This window comes from Neoarius graeffei, chromosome 24 (assembly GCF_027579695.1).
Source record: "Neoarius graeffei isolate fNeoGra1 chromosome 24, fNeoGra1.pri, whole genome shotgun sequence".
Classification (NCBI taxonomy): Eukaryota; Metazoa; Chordata; class Actinopteri; order Siluriformes; family Ariidae; genus Neoarius; species Neoarius graeffei.
In genome coordinates, this window is record NC_083592.1 from 46,523,197 (window position 1) to 46,539,878 (window position 16,682).

Here is a 16,682-nt window from a genome sequence, read left to right on the forward strand (position 1 = left end):
GAGCAGAATTTGCTGTCAGGGAACCATGTTTGCTAGTGAGTGGTTATATTATTTGCAAAATTGAAATCGGGTTCAGATCGTACAAATTCACCCAGATTCAAATCGTGCATGTCTTTTGTGTTGGGTCAGTGAGCTGAATTGGGTTTTGATAACTGTCCAGGTAGTGTAACTGTTGGCGTGTGTGTGTGTGTGTGTGTGTGATTTCTCAGAGAGTATAAAGACTGTGCCATTCTGGCTCAGATGCTGCAGGACAAACTGGATGGCTACAAAGCCGATGATCCCACAATGGGTGAGGTGAGTCAGGGAAATTAAACGAGCCGTTATCCAAACCCCCAGAACAAATTTACTTGACATTATGCAAATAACTCTGCTGGAACAAATGCAGCGAGGCAGTTCAATCTCATCTCTCAATTAATCTCTCATCTTGTGGTCAATCTCTCTTCTATATCGCTTTGTCTCTTAGGGAATAGATAAATCCCGCTCTCAGCTACTGATTCTGGACAGAGGATTTGATCCTGTCTCTCCAGTGTTACATGAGCTCACCTTCCAGGCCATGGCCTTCGACCTGCTGCCCATTGAGAATGACGTCTACAAGTAAACTATCATCCTTATAAAGTTACTTCTAATGCTTCAAGGCCAGGTCATTGTTTTACCAAGAAATGAGGTGATTAGTACACATGTTGCACGTGTCTCTGAATCAGATATGAGACAACTGGAATAGGAGACACTTGTATGAAGGAAGTGTTACTGGATGAGGATGATGACCTGTGGGTCACGCTCAGGCACAAACACATCGCTGAAGTCTCCACGTAAGTCTGAGTGTCAGTTTGTGAAAACTTGATGGGAGTGTGATGGGAATAAATGAGGTGTCCATGTTATAATCAGTTGCTTGAATTCTCAGCAGCAGTTCATGACCAGAGATTTTGGTGGGGTGGGACGACATTAATGACATACAGTAGCTTCAAACAAAATGAAGTTGAGAGGCTATCACACTTATGCTACAAGCGTAACAGTTGAGAGCTGACAACATACGATTGTCCAGCATACAGTTAAGCAGGACAAGTGGTTTTAGATGTACCTTTGTTCAAGTGTTCGATACAACAGTGTCCACTGAGGCTAATGTCATTGACCAGGGTTGCCAGGTTTCAGCAAAATTTTCAAATTTTCATTTTGGGGATTTGAAATAATGAGACACATCCTTCTTCCTTTTCTCAACCTTTCTGATCCATAATCCCCCTTTTCCTTCTTCATCTTTTCAATATCTTACAACACAAATTGTTTTGTACATCACAGAAACATTGTCTGCACTTAGACTTTGCCTTTTGGTTGCAGAAGTATAGATTTAATTCTGATTATTTGTATATTAAACAAGATCTTAGAGTATTTTTAAACTAGCATGAAGCACCGTGATTCCTGCCCCAGTGAGCTTCTATCCTTGACTTGCAAGTGATGTCAAAGCACAATAGAAACCTGGATGTCGGCCATGTTGGTGGATATACAAATGCGGGGTCAAGCGACATTCCATACAAAACATAGCCACGTGTGCGCAACTCTCTTTGTTTTTCCACTGCTTTAAGCGTCCTTTTAGCTCTGCCATATCTTTGTGCTGTATATGGTTGCGGTCACAACAATACTTGTGACCATGGCACGTTCCGATTTTTTTGAATTCCGTCCGTAATTTGGAAAGAGGGCGAGGAAACTCTGAGGCTGAGTACGGAGAGGAGACGAGCACAGCTGAACAACATCGGCAGGGCTGATCTAACAAAGGCTAAAACCAAAACAGCTCGTGTTTGCAGTGATCATTTTATCTCAGGTGAGATTCAAAAGCTTTCTCGATAATATCATAGAAGAATTTTATTTCACATTGCTAGAATTTTGCTATAAAATGAGCGTTCACTTGTCGTGGTTCACTCGATCGTTGTTATAATTTTAACATGTGCATTACCATTTCGCTTCTAGGAGCGCCAGTAAAATTATACAATAGAAACAATCCAGGGCGGCACGGTGGTGTAGTGGTTAGCGCTGTCGCCTCACAGCAAGAAGGTCCTGGGTTCGAGCCCCGGGGCCGGCGAGGGCCTTTCTGTGCGGAGTTTGCATGTTCTCCCCGTGTCCGCGTGGGTTTCCTCCGGGTGCTCCGGTTTCCCCCACAGTCCAAAGACATGCAGGTTAGGTTAACTGGTGACTCTAAATTGACCGTAGGTGTGAATGTGAGTGTGAATGGTTGTCTGTGTCTATGTGTCAGCCCTGTGATGACCTGGCGACTTGTCCAGGGTGTACCCCGCCTTTCACCTATAGTCAGCTGGGATAGGCTCCAGCTTGCCTGCGACCCTGTAGAAGGATAAAGCGGCTAGAGATAATGAGATGAGATGAGAAACAATCCAGACTTGGCACCCACTCAGAAAATGGGCTGTGTTTCGTCCAAGGTCGGACTTGATTCTTCGGCAGCCAAACCAGATAGAACGTGATATATGGGTACACGATGGTTGGTAGAAGCGCCTTATCTTCAGAAAAGTCTGACTTTTAAAAATAATATGGGTCAAAACCACACACTTCACTCGACCGTTCAAATCATGGTACGGTAATACTGAGAAAATTCAGCATTGTTTACAGACATGCTTTCAGCCGCTGCCATCCTAGTTGCTTTGTATATCCACCATCATGGCGGACGCTCATGACGTAGCACATTTTGATCACGTGGTTGCAAGTCATCTATTAAAGGTCCCATGGCATGAAATTTTCACTTTCTGAGGTTTTTTAACGTTAAAATGAGTTCCTCTGACCTTGGCTAGAAATTTCATAATGTGTAAACCAAACTATGCCCAACATTTGAGAATGGCGCGTCAAAACGGCGCGTTGATAAACTCTTCCCTTTACTACGTCAGCAAGGGAGATGATCCCCACGCCCCCCCTCTGGATTCCCACCCACCGTATGAATTGCCCGCCCAGTTGTAGTGAGGAGACCATAGAGGACACAACAACATGGCATCACCTAAGCGAGCGAAACATGGAAATTGCGCTGTACATGAATGTGACAACACAGAAAAGAGTCTGTTTTTACTGCCAACGGGAGAGCCCCTGAAGACGCAGTGGCTTAATTTTATTTACTCCAATAATACGCCGTCGAGTCTACCTAAGACGGTGTATGTTTGTCGGAAGCATTTTCCTGAGGAATGTTTCCACAACTTGGGACAGTACAGGGCAGGTTTTGCACATCAACTGTCACTGAAGCCTGGGTCCGTACCAAGCATCCCTGCCGCATCAGCAACAAACACCGAACAAGTAAGTGTATAACTGTTAAGTTGTTTTGCCGTGTTTTAAAATCGGTGCCACGTTAGCCTTGCAATGGCTACATTAGCTGTGCAGCTAACCGCTTCCTGCAGTTAGCCAGGTACTCTGCGCTACAAAACCAAAAAGCATGCAGCGTGCTCTGTTATAATAGCCAATCAAAACAGTTTTTACAAAGACACCCACATTCTTTTTTTTTAAGTCACTTGTTCATTTTGTTTGTTTGTTCAGTAAAAACCCAAACATTTGTTGAATTTATTTTATTTCCTCGCGTCGCACCTTAATGACGTCAGCGCGCGGTATTTTTCCCTTCGCGGTTTGTTCCTTCTCTCTCGCCATAGTAAGACACCCACATCCGCTTGTTCTGACCCACTGGAGGTAGCGTCACAGTGCTGTTAGCCAATCAGAGGTAACACGTTTACATGTCATGAATATTAATGATAAGACCCGCCCCCACCCTCTACCTTTCCCCGCCTCCTGCTTCTCATTAGCAAAACGTCGCACTGGGAAAAGCGCTGAAATGGGGCTTTCTCCCAGGAGGCTATATCTACGTGCCGAGGGTTCATTTCAAGAAAGGCTGCAGATATAACATCCGGAAACCTCCACGAGCCCGTTTAAAGCATCAACAAACCACCATGCCATGGGTCCTTTAACGTTTGTCACATTTCCCATTTTTGACCACTAGGTGCAATTAGAACTCTGTAGAAACTAAACAGAGCAGTGTGCACACGGCCCCACAATTTCACCTGTAGAAAGGTCAGAAAATCAACAGAACATCGACTTATATCTGTCAAATAAAGTCTTTTTTTTTAATCGCTGGACATTCAAAAGAGGAAATTAGTATGCGAATGAAGACTTTATTAACATAATAAATAATTTGTTGAGCAACTGATATATAAGGTGGAGCAAAGTCCCTATGGACGAGTCACCTCTGATCACTCTTTCTGTCGATTTCCTTCTCACAGGGCTGTGACAAAATCTCTAAAAGATTTCTCTTCCAGTAAAAAGATGAACACAGGAGAGAAGGTGAACCAATTAGTCTTTCTTGTACATCTACAGCAACTCGTTTTTAGTTACCACACTTTGCTTAACTTTTTGTGTGCATTATAGACCACCCTAAAGGAGCTGAGTCAGATGCTGAAGAAGATGCCGCAGTATCAGAAAGAACTGAGCAAGGTAAAGCAATGTTCTTCTAAGCAGCAATTCTTAGAAGGTATAAATCTACAGTATTCAGGTGAGGTTGAAGCAAGCCGCTGAAGCAAGCTCTTTAGTGTGTCCATGCAGCACCACCTACAGCAGCAGCAGAAAGTGAGTCACAAGTGCGGTAACGCCAAGCAGGAGTAAAACAGCAGGATGAATCAGACAGGTCTGATGTTGTGTCTCCTCTGTACAGTACTCTACTCACCTGCACTTGGCAGAAGACTGTATGAAGCACTACCAGGGCACAGTGGACAAACTCTGCCGCGTGGAGCAGGTAGAGCTACTCAGCCCACACAGTCTCTCTCAACTGGCACAAGAGGCAGATGTCAAAGGAAAGAATATGTTTATGAATTCTCACACTTTTATCAAACGTAAAGAACATTTTCACATTCAGGAATATTAGATGCATTTCCATAAGATCAACCAGGGCTGAATTTTTTGTTTTATAAGGAACAAAACGTCACTGAATAGTCAACTGTAAGTTTTATAGAATATAAATATCTCATCTCATCTCATTATCTCTAGCCGCTTTATCCTGTTCTACAGGGTCGCAGGCAAGCTGGAGCCTATCCCAGCTGACTACGGGCGAAAGGCGGGGTACACCCTGGACAAGTCGCCAGGTCATCACAGGGCTGACACATAGACACACAACCATTCACACTCACATTCACACCTACGGTCAATTTAGAGTCACCAGTTAACCTAACCTGCATGTCTTTGGACTGTGGGGGAAACCGGAGCACCCGGAGGAAACCCACGCGGACACGGGGAGAACATGCAAACTCCACACAGAGGGGCCCTCGCCGGCCCCGGGGCTCGAACCCAGGACCTTCTTGCTGTGAGGCGACAGCGCTAACCACTACACCACCGTGCCGCCAGAATATAAATATAATGTAATATAATGTACTCGACAGATTAAGTACAACTTTATTTATCACACACTTGTGAAATTCCTCTCTGCATTTAACCCATCTGAAGCAGTGAACACACACATGAGCAATGAGGACACACACATACCCAGAGCAGTGGGCAGCCATGCTAACAGCGCCCGGGGAGCAGTTGGGGGTTAGGTGCCTTGCTCAAGGGCACCTCAGCCCAAAGCCGTCCCATATTAACCTAACCGCATGTCTTTGGATTGTGAGGGAAACCGGAGCACCCGGAGGAAACCCATAGAAACTCCACACAGAAAGGCCCCCGCCAGCTGCTGGGCTCGAACCCAGAACCTTCTTGCTGTGAGGCGACCGTACTAACCACTTACACCACCATGCCGTGATAAAAACATTGTTTATGTAAAGCTGTACTGCCTTTCAGATTTTTCAAGTGTAGGTCATAAAAAGAATTTCCCCAACACTAAATTATTTTTGTTCAGTGGACTGAAAGCTACTGAATTTGAATCACAGACTTCCAATTTTATTATTTTTTAAAAACTAGAACAATTAATGAATTTAGGGCCACGTGGCCCTAAATTCTCTGCTATTTTTTTCCTGCTTCACCATGACCCAATTCAAGATCCTACATCATGCATTACGTGGTGGGCTTTCCCTGTTCACGCAAGGCATTGTGGGATACAAATTTGAAACTGGAGAGAAAAATGGAGGACGTGAGTGTGCGAATGAAACGTGAAAGACCGACTACAGTAACGGAAAGCGAGAAGAAAAGACGTTACGTTATATACAAAGGAAAGGAAACACAGGACCAAACTAATAAATATCGGCGGTCAGCGAGCACTTCGGTGTGATCAGCTGTTCATTTAGTGACAGAATAATAGAACTCTCAGTGCACGCTCAAAGGTAAACCTGCGCATACGCACACACACGGACTTCCTCTGTCTGCTTGACTGCGCGACGCGAGCGATTTCATGCATATTATTTGCTTTAATCCCCTCAAATTAAATAACTTCCCAGCCACAGAATAGCCTGTTTTTTTTTAGATATTGCAGAAATAAACATATATCACAATCTGAGTTTTTTTCTCAGAATATTTCCCCCTCCGTATTTTTTTAACCTACAATGTCCATAATCCACTATTTTACAAAGCAGACCTTACTGACTGCTTTTACTTTTTAAAATTGCAAAGTAATAAATCAAGAAATATTTACTTTACAGTACATGCTTTCACTGGCACAGCAAAAAATAAAAAATTTTAAAAAAGCAAAATGTCTGCTTTTTATCTGTGCAGCCTGTTAAATAAAATGCTCTCCTATGCTCTCTGTGATCAATGTAAGCTTTAACTTTTTTAAAGCAGTCAAAAATATTGGCATTTCAGAGACACAAATTCCACAGATAAACAAAATAAAGTCACCTTTAGACATTTTTTCACACACTGGAAAATAATTCTTTGATTGTGAGCTGAGATGGGTGAACTTAATGCATATGACATTTAGCACCATTGTGACCAAAGGCAACTACAAATACAGTAGTTGCAACAGTGAAAAAAAAGTTTAATTAATTTATTAAAACCATGTACATTAATTAATATAACATTAATGTAGCCTGCGGGGCGGCATGGTGGTGTAGTGGTTAGCGCTGTCGCCTCACAGCAAGAAGGTCCGGGTTCGAGCCCCGTGGCCGGCGAGGGCCTTTCTGTGCGGAGTTTGCATGTTCTCCCCGTGTCCGCGTGGGTTTCCTCTGGGTGCTCCGGTTTCCCCCACAGTCCAAAGACATGCAGGTTAGGTTAACTGGTGACTCTAAATTGACCGTAGGTGTGAATGTGAGTGTGAATGGTTGTCTGTGTCTATGTGTCAGCCCTTTGATGACCTGGCGACTTGTCCAGGGTGTACCCCGCCTTTCACCCGTAGTCAGCTGGGATAGGCTCCAGCTTGCCTGCGACCCTGTAGAACAGGATAAAGCGGCTAGAGATAATGAGATGAGATGAGAATGTAGCCTGCAAAAATGTCCTTATTACCTCAGGCTCACTTTGAAGACTGAGTATTCCGTGTTGTCTTATTCCTGGACATGAACGGCTCCAAACGGTTTCTTTTAATGTGATTTTCTGTAAACTCATGCTGAATGATGGCATAAACATAATGTAGTAATCAGAGGTGGACAGTAACGAAGCACGTTTACTTGAGTACTGTACTTAAGTACACTTTTTGAGTATCTGTACTTTACTTGAGTATTATTTTTTTGGAAACTTATGACTTTAACGTCACTACATTTGAAAGACAAATATCCTACTTTTCACTCCACTACATTTCTATCAAGGTCTTCGTTACTCGTTACTATGAAGCAGCTTTGAAAGTGGATGTTTTTTTCTTTTCTTTTCTAAAACCTGATTGTTTTTTTTCATAGGTGACACTGAGACAGCTTATCAGTAATCACTAGGGTCACGTCACATCCATAGACTGTATAAAATCAAGTTCAGTGATTTCTCAGCAGTGTTATTTGAACACGATCAGTTGATGGCAGAATGGAAGGAGGCGGTTCTTCTGGAGAATGCACGCACCCATGGCCCATGAACCCATGTTTCAGTTTTCTGAAAGGAATAAAGATTCGTTTCGTTTTAAATGTTTGCCTAAAACGAACGATATCACGGCCTACAAAAACTCGCCATCCAACCTGCAGAAGCATATTGAGGTATATAAACATTTTATTCCAAGAGAAAGCTTGCAACGAAGTTGTCTGTGCTTTAGAGCTAGCGATAACGTTGAAATAGCTATGCCGTCTGGTTAGTCAAATGACTTTCTAGGGATTTGCCCGCCAAGTTGCCGTAGCCTTGTCCACGGCTAATGTTAACACATTAACAAGTTAACTTGGACACAGTTAGCATGTAAAAACGAAGTTACGCTAACATGAATAACATTAACTTATCTGAAGTCCTTTCAGAAATACGTTTTACCATAAGCTTGCCTAGTAAACAGAATGTAGAAATCTAGTAGCGTTAGCTACCCAATATGATTTTGAGTTTGAAAATAGTTTGCTAGCATGTCAGGTGGAGTTTCACTGACTAGCTAGCTTAACGTTAAACCACCATGATGGCACAGCATGCGTTCATTTTGTGAATTCATATTTCTGTCTTTGGTAATGGCGTTAGGTTTTGTAAGCGTTGTCGCAATAAGAAAACGATGTGTTGACAGAAAATGTACTTTTAATACTTAAGTATTTTTAAAAGCAAGTACTTCAGTACTTTAACTTAAGTAAAAATTTGACTGGAGAACTTTCACTTGTATTGGAGTAACATTTGGCCTGTGGGATCTGTACTCGGACTTAAGTGATGAAGTTGGGTACTTTGTCCATCTCTGGTAGTAGTTTTCTTTAATTGGTGGTCTATTGATATAATTAAGAAGAAGAAGAAACCGTTATTCGTCACATGCACACTTCAAGCACAGTGAAATTCATCCTCTGCATTTAACCCATCTGAAGCAGTGAACAGCCACACCAGAGCACTCGGGGAGCAGTCAGGGGTTAGGTACCTTGCTCAAGGGCACCTCAGCCCAAGGTCACCCCACGTCAACCTAACTGCATGTCTTTGGATTGTGGGGGAAACCGGAGCACCCGGAGGAAACCCGGGCAGAACATGCAAACTCCACACAGAAAGGCCCTCGCCGGCCACTGGGTTTGAACCCGGAACCTTCTTGCTGTGAGGCGACCGTGCTAACCACTACACCACCGTGCCGCCAACGGTGTTCTTTCTGTGTCAGATTATTATATAATCTGACACAAAGAACAGGTTAATCATTCCATCTGTGAAACAATTCATCCCAGATTTTATTTGGATCATCTCTTACAGGCTGAAATCGCACCATGTAAAACCAGATAAACTGAGAACAATTGCTAAAATGTCATAACTGTTCTTGTAACCAGTGATACTCATGGTTCCTACAGTGAAGTGGAAACATAAATCAGGAACCCATTCAAGACAACACATAGATTTCATTCAGATCTCCAGAATGCACTTATGGAGGCTGAGAAAGGTTCTCAACATCATCTTTGACCTTTTGAGCCCTTTGTCTCTGACAGGACCTGGCCATGGGTGCAGATGCAGAAGGCGAGAAGCTCAAAGATCCCATGAGAGCGATTGTGCCCATCCTCCTGGACTCCAACGTTACCATCTTTGACAAGATCCGTATCATTCTCCTCTACATCTTCCTCAAAAATGGTTAGAGTCCTATTTCCAGACTCCTGATCTCATTTCCTGTGTGAATGGCCTCAGTAATGCCAAGCATCAATCAACATTGGTGTCACTTTAATAGCATGGCATTGTTCACATGATACCTGGTTATTCATGGTGTGTCACACTGTTTCTGTGTGTGTGGTAGGTGTAACTGAGGAGAACCTTTGTAAACTTCTGCAGCATGCACAGATCCCTCCAGAGGATAGTGACATCATCTCGAACATGGCTCATATGGGAGTGCCCATCATCTCAGAAGTGAGTCTGACCCATTCTGTTTTAGTTTTCTTAAACATAAAGATGGACTTATAGCGGAACAGAGCTCCATACTTAAGCAAATATGGTAACGCATTGACCTGATTTTTGATGGCTTTTGCAATTGTACAACTGTTGTCCATGAGTTTTGTCCAGACATTTGTCTGACTTTTTGTCCACAGGGAACCCGATCGTAAGTGCAGTGTAACATATCTCATAAACACCTGACCACTCAGCACCGAAATTGGTATATTATTTACATAAGATAGATGGGTTTTTATCCACCGCTTATTAATTTGCGCTAGCAGCGGCAGCATAAATTGTTACTCTCACTCAGGATTTTTCTACTTTCTTCTTCTCCTTCTTCTTCTTCTTCTTCTTCTTACCTCACCCCGGGATGGAGTCCACCAGGGGGTGAGGTATTGTTTTCGGTTGGGTTTCTTTGTTTTTTGTTAACGATATTACGGGAAAATGGCTGGATCAATCTTCATGAAACCTTCAGGATGGATGGGCATTGGTCTCAAATAGAACCTCCAACATTTTGAGGGTCATCCGGTCAAGGTCACCAAAGAGATCAAAATCGTTTTTGTTGTAGCTACTGCCTCATATAGAAGCACTAGTCACTATGTCATCATGCTGTAAGAATGTAAGTGTAACAGTTGCGCACTGTGCATGCGCATACACGTGTTCCGATTAAAATGGCTGGTGAGTGTATACAATTCAGTTCACCGTTCAAAATAAATGGACTAGACTAAAGAAATCGCTTTCAGACATGTTTATGCTTATTACAGAGGGGAAGTGCGTTCCACTGAGCTCTGGCGCCGGGCCTTTTCCGGGTAATGAGTTTGGGTCATGACGACAGCATGTGCATAATACTGTGATGACTACTTCTTCTTCCAGCTTGTCCCACTTATGTGTGGGGTCATGGCCATGTGGACCTTGACATGCCATATTGATTGGATCATGGTTTTATGCCGGATGCTCATCTTATAACCGTGTGACTGTAACCAAATAAATTTGGTTGATTTGTGAGGCATCTATTAGCCTACTAGCTAACTCTCTGGTTTAGTTACATGGTATGCTGAATGTCACACGTTAACATAAATACTATCCTAAAAGATCATTCTGAATTAACGTCCTTAGACGATGCCTTCAGTCCATAGTCCTGCCTTATGACACATCTGTCTATTACAGCAGTGAGGCATCAACTTTCTGTTTCCAGCACAGCCCTGGATTTCATAGATATACGCGTAGATACTGTTCTATTGGCTGAAATCTTCCTTACACGTTACTAATCTGAACGTCATACAGAATCACAAAGCTAGCTGTCGTGCTTATGTGCTTATATGATTGAAATAAAATAAAGTTTCGTAAAATAATCCAAAACAGTCCACTAAAGCTAGTTAGCTTATGTTTGCTTGCTTTCAAATAAGCTAGCAACTGAGCAAGCAGCTTGGAGTATGTTAGCTAAACATTATTAGCTAGCTAACAGCTATAGAAAATGAGCAATTAAATATAGCAGGCTGGATCACGTTCATTACACAAGAGATAAACATAAAGCTGAAGTTTAGATGGTATTGGAATTGGAAGTTAGCTAGTATCACAAGATATTAAATAAGCTAGCCTTACATGCCCCCATGTCCATTTTGATTGGTCAGAAGGTTTTTTTTTTTTTCGACTCTAAGGTTAATCATAGGCTAGTACATCATCATTTCTAGAGGAACGATTTACACAGGACTGCTTGGTGTGTGAAATTGTCGATGTGATGTAGTTTAAAATTAATTTATAATTATTTTAACCCTTTGATGCAAAACATATGCACACCCCTTCTAATGCACAACATGGGTCAAAAATGACCCGCATTCATTTTCCAGGCTATTTCATGCTGACTGAGTTTTTCTTTGCTCTATCTTTTGAAATCAATTAATTTTATGATTGAATATTCCAAGTATTCTTTAAATGTCTTGTTTTTAATTATCACAAATCATTAATTAAATTTTTTCTTTCCTACTTTATGAACAAAAATACTTTTTATATTACTACACATGGGTCATCCAAGCGTGATTTAAAATTAAATGTCTTAATACTATAATAATTTGTTTCAAGTAATTACTTTAGCAGTGAATGGGGCCAGTTATTTATTTATTTATTTATTTATTTATTAACTATGTAGTTAGCTAAGCCAACTACAATAAAATTAGCTAACTAAAGTAGAATATGTCAACAGCTCGGTAGCTAATAGTAATTACTTGTAACTTTCTGACAAGTAATCTACTCACTCTCAAGGTAACCTAAACATAATCAATTTTTTTCTAAGGTAATGTTAGAACAATTGAAAAACATTACTTCCATGTATGAGATGGGCAAAGGGCGCTGTGCTGAGCTGTGAAATGTCTGACACAAGCACAATTCACAGTTCCCACCAAACGCTGGAGTAAATGCATGCGGGTCGGTTCTGACCCATGTGTGTAAACTTGATGTAGAATTACAAAAGCTGTGCTTGTTCATAACTTAAGAAAGGAAAAATAAAAATGATGATTTGTGCTAAACAAAAACAAGATATTTACTGCATATTTGGAAAAGTAAATGACAAAATGAATTTATTTCAAAAGTATATCATAGAAACACTCAGCCATACATGAAATAACCTGGAAAATGAATGCAGGTCGTTTTTGACCCATGTTGTGCATTAGAAGGGTAGTGATACAAAAAGGGTTTTTATTCAAAAAGTAAGGAAGGAAAAAAAAATAAGGATGTATGATGATCAAAAACAAGTTAATTGAGGAATACCTTGAATACTGAATGATGGAATTAATTTATCGCAAAGATATAGAAGATAATAACTCAGCCGGGTCACTTTTGACCCACGTTTTGCATCAAAGGGTTAAAAACAACGTAGAGTATGACAAAGTCATAAATCTGGTCTGCATCACACCATCATGTATAACATCTTTATATGTATAGTTTGCCTGGCACTAAGCACACACAAAGGTATTGAGATCACGGCATCTTATTATCTCATCTCATCTCATTATCTCTAGCCGCTTTATCCTGTTCTACAGGGTCGCAGGCAAGCTGGAGCCTATCCCAGCTGACTACGGGCGAGAGGCGGGGTACACCCTGGACAAGGCATCTTATTATTATCATTATTATTATTTTTTTGTAGCAATCTACAACACGAAAGAAGAAAGCTGAACGTAAGGAAAGAATCAGCGAGCAGACCTACCAGCTCTCCAGGTGGACTCCTCTGGTGAAAGACATCATGGAGGTATAGCTTCATGTTCTGCAGCCTCCCAAATTTGAAACTCTTTTCTTTCAACATTCCCATGCCCCGTTTTTAAAACTATTAATACAGGATGCTATCGAAGACAAACTGGATCCGAAGCAATATCCGTACATCTCTACGCGTACAGTGTCGCTCAAACCCATACCAGCTACCAGGTACGATGAAATCACACACACAAAACTACAGAAGTAGCAACACACTTTTTTTCTGATGCTATCTTCCTCTCACTACAGTGCGCGGTATGGAAACTGGCACAAGAATAAAAGCCCAGGAGAAATGCGAACAGGTCCTCGGGTCATCGTCTTCATCATCGGGGGCGTGACCTACAGCGAAATGCGCTGTGCCTATGAGGTCACGCAGGCCAACGGCAAATGGGAGGCTCTTATTGGTGAGATCAAGAGTCGAGACTCAATTTTCGAGTGAATGTGACACCAGTATGCTCTCTGAATATAAAATGTCAAGAAGTACTGCTGGAGTAAACAGCAATGAGAAAGTGCTGTTCCTTTCTGTGACCAGGTATAATAGCAGATCTTTCCAAATCTCTGTATTTCGCAAGTGCTCAAATGTGCTTTTATGATATGCATGATATAAGAGCTCTGTTTTTAGCTCATCCAGCCGTAGGCCAGGCCGGATAAGCTTATGCGATCATGTGTCATCCATCCATCGTCCTTCCACAATTTACAGTACAAAAATCCCTACTCCTCCTACAGGATTGATTGGATTTTGATCAAACTCGCATCCAATGTTCCCCAGGTGGGTGTGCATAAAATTTGTCAAGATGGTGGTGCCACGTGTCATATTTGCGATTTTATAGGCGTCTGAAATTTTTAGGTGACTCATCACTTTGTTACACTACTCTTAGTAAACTTCTAGGATATTTTCACTGAAACTCACCCAGAAGAATCTAAAGACATATACCAACAAGAATTATTCACCAGGTGGTACCACCTACCATGGATGAGGCTACAGAGGGGTCACGTGCAATTTCACGACAATCGCTACTCCTCCTACAGGAGTAATCAGATTTTGATCAAACTCATATGGAATGTTCCCCAGGTTGGTCTGTATAAAAAGTTGTCAAGATGGTAGTGCCAACTGTCATATTTACAATTTTATGGGCATCTGAAATTTTTGGGTGACTCGTCACATTAAACGCCACTCTTCATAAACTGCAGGGACGTTTTCACTGAAACTCATCCAGAAGACTCTAAAGACATAGTTCAACAAGACGTGTTCACCAGGTGGCACCACCTGCCATGGATGTGGCTACACAGGTGAATATGAATATGTAATTTCATAAAAATCGCCACAGGATTGATCGGATTTCAAACTCACACACAACAACAGTGGCTGGTATGAGCTACAGCCCCATTGAGGCTATTTTTATTTGGAGAAGTAAAGAAATGGTAAGCGTGAGCAACTTGGTAAGAGAAGCATTGTTTTGGCTGGTATTTTTATTCACTCGAATTCAAGATTGGAGCAGACGTTTTGTGGAAAACAGTTCAATTTTATTGCTCAGCAAATTTTTATAGCAGCTATACATTACATTACATTAATGGCATTTAGCAGACGCTCTTATCCAGAATGACGTACAACGTAGTCAGAGCAGCATGGGGAGCAGTTAGGGGTCAGGTGCCTTGCTCAAGGGCACTTCAGCCATTCCTGCTAGTCCAGGGAATGACAGTCCAGCTATAGATAGTCGTTTCCTCATCCCTGTAATACGAGGTGAAGGGGTACTGATTCAGTGTAGCAGCGCTGACACTGTATGGAACAGCCACACTTTTTGGATTTTTTTTTTTAATATTAACTTTTGAGTTTAAGCATGGGCGGCACGGTGGTGTAGTGGTTAGCGCTGTCACCTCACAGCAAGAAGGTCCGGGTTCGAGCCCTGTGGCCGGCGAGGGCCTTTCTGTGCGGAGTTTGCATGTTCTCCCCGTGTCCGCGTGGGTTTCCTCCGGGTGCTCCGGTTTCCCCCACAGTCCAAAGACATGCAGGTTAGGTTAACTGGTGACTCTAAATTGACCATAGGTGTGAATGTGAGTGTGAATGGTTGTCTGTGTCTATGTGTCAGCCCTGTGATGACCTGGCGACTTGTCCAGGGTGTACCCTGCCTTTCGCCCGTAGTCAGCTGGGATAGGCTCCAGCTTGCCTGCGACCCTGTAGAACAGGATAAAGTGGCTAGAGATAATGAGATGAGATGAGTTTAAGCATCATGCAACATTTGTACCTTCACAGGTTCTACACACACTGTCACCCCCAATAAGTACTTAAAGGACCTGCAGCACCCGGACTTCCTGGACCCTAATGCAGCCCCAGAGGACCAGGTCACTGCTGAAGACTGAGACATTTCCTGAGCTCCAGGTCGATTCGTCAGAAGCAGTGGAGTCTGTGAGTCCCTTGATTCTTTATTAGTCTTGTCCACTGACACGGTGCTGGAATGTAATTTTGTCAAAAAAAAAAAAATCATCAAAACTGGTTTCTTTTCTCGCTCACCATTTTCCAGTGACATTCAAGGTCATATTAATGAGAAACCCAATGTAGTGCCAGAACACAACAATGCTACTGTGTTTGATACATTTGCTCTGAGTTGCGGCAGAAACTCGGCTTAGCTAGTTACAGTGCTCTCCGTGATTACTGGTCCACCTTGGAAGTCATGGATTACAGCTTGAAAGTTCCTACACACCCCAATTAACTCAAAAATTTACAATTTAAATGGGGAACATGCTTCAGTTACATTGAGTTTACGATCATTTCCAGGGGTGCCAGTAATAGTGGTATATGTGTTTTGTTTGTTTGTTTGTTTGTTTGTTTGTTTGTTTGTTTGTTTTAATGAAAATTATTATTTCTTGATGAGGAATTTGTTTTTCTCTGAATATGTTTTCAAGTAAAGGCTGGATTTTTCTAATTTTTTCAGTGTGAAATGAAGCGATTTCACCAAAAGGTGGAATTTTTCTAACCCATTTATACTAATCTTTACAATGAGACCATCAATGACAGCGTAACTCTGGCCCCATCTAGTCCAGAAGGAATGATCTAATGGGCCACCTTGCACAATAAATGTTGCAAGCTACACAAGCTATAAATAAAAGCTATATATACCCTAGGAATACCGACCTATTTGCCAGAAAGAATCCAAAACAGTGAGGAATTGACCGAGAAGAAGCGATTTTTTTCAAGTTAATTGGGGTGTGTAGGAACTTAAGGCTTAATTAGTCCATAACTTAATTAATAATTGTAATTAAGCAAATCTGGGTAGGAATTCTATGCACTCTAGGTACTCCTACCTTCATGCCAGAAAGAATCAAAATCGGTGAAGAACTGAAGGAGAAGTCGTGATTTGTGTGGAAACTGCTCATTAGGGATTAATTACTCCATACAGTGCCTTGCAAAAGTATTCATCCCCCTTGGTGTTTGTCCTGTTTTGTCGCATTACAAGCTGGAATTAAAATGAATTGTTGGAGGATGAGCACCATTTGATTTACACAACATGCCTACCCCTCTCCCCAGACACCTCGGCCAGCTCCTCGGGAAGAACACCGAGGCGTTC

The 16,682-nt window shown here is 42.0% G+C and overlaps 1 protein-coding gene across 1 annotated transcript in view; it reads left to right on the plus strand.

Annotated features, from left to right (window-relative positions):
- The window catches only part of stxbp1b (syntaxin binding protein 1b), a 35,900-nt gene extending 20,423 nt beyond the window's left edge, over window positions 1–15,477 (plus strand). Inside the window, exons 7-18 of the mRNA XM_060906721.1 lie at window positions 210–294; window positions 464–594; window positions 702–809; window positions 4,251–4,311; window positions 4,396–4,461; window positions 4,679–4,759; window positions 9,444–9,582; window positions 9,743–9,852; window positions 13,016–13,117; window positions 13,205–13,290; window positions 13,369–13,523; window positions 15,371–15,477. Coding sequence (XP_060762704.1) covers window positions 210–294; window positions 464–594; window positions 702–809; window positions 4,251–4,311; window positions 4,396–4,461; window positions 4,679–4,759; window positions 9,444–9,582; window positions 9,743–9,852; window positions 13,016–13,117; window positions 13,205–13,290; window positions 13,369–13,523; window positions 15,371–15,477 — 1,231 coding nt within the window. The remainder of the gene's footprint in view (window positions 1–209; window positions 295–463; window positions 595–701; window positions 810–4,250; window positions 4,312–4,395; window positions 4,462–4,678; window positions 4,760–9,443; window positions 9,583–9,742; window positions 9,853–13,015; window positions 13,118–13,204; window positions 13,291–13,368; window positions 13,524–15,370) is intronic.
- Window positions 15,478–16,682: the final 1,205 nt, after the last annotated feature.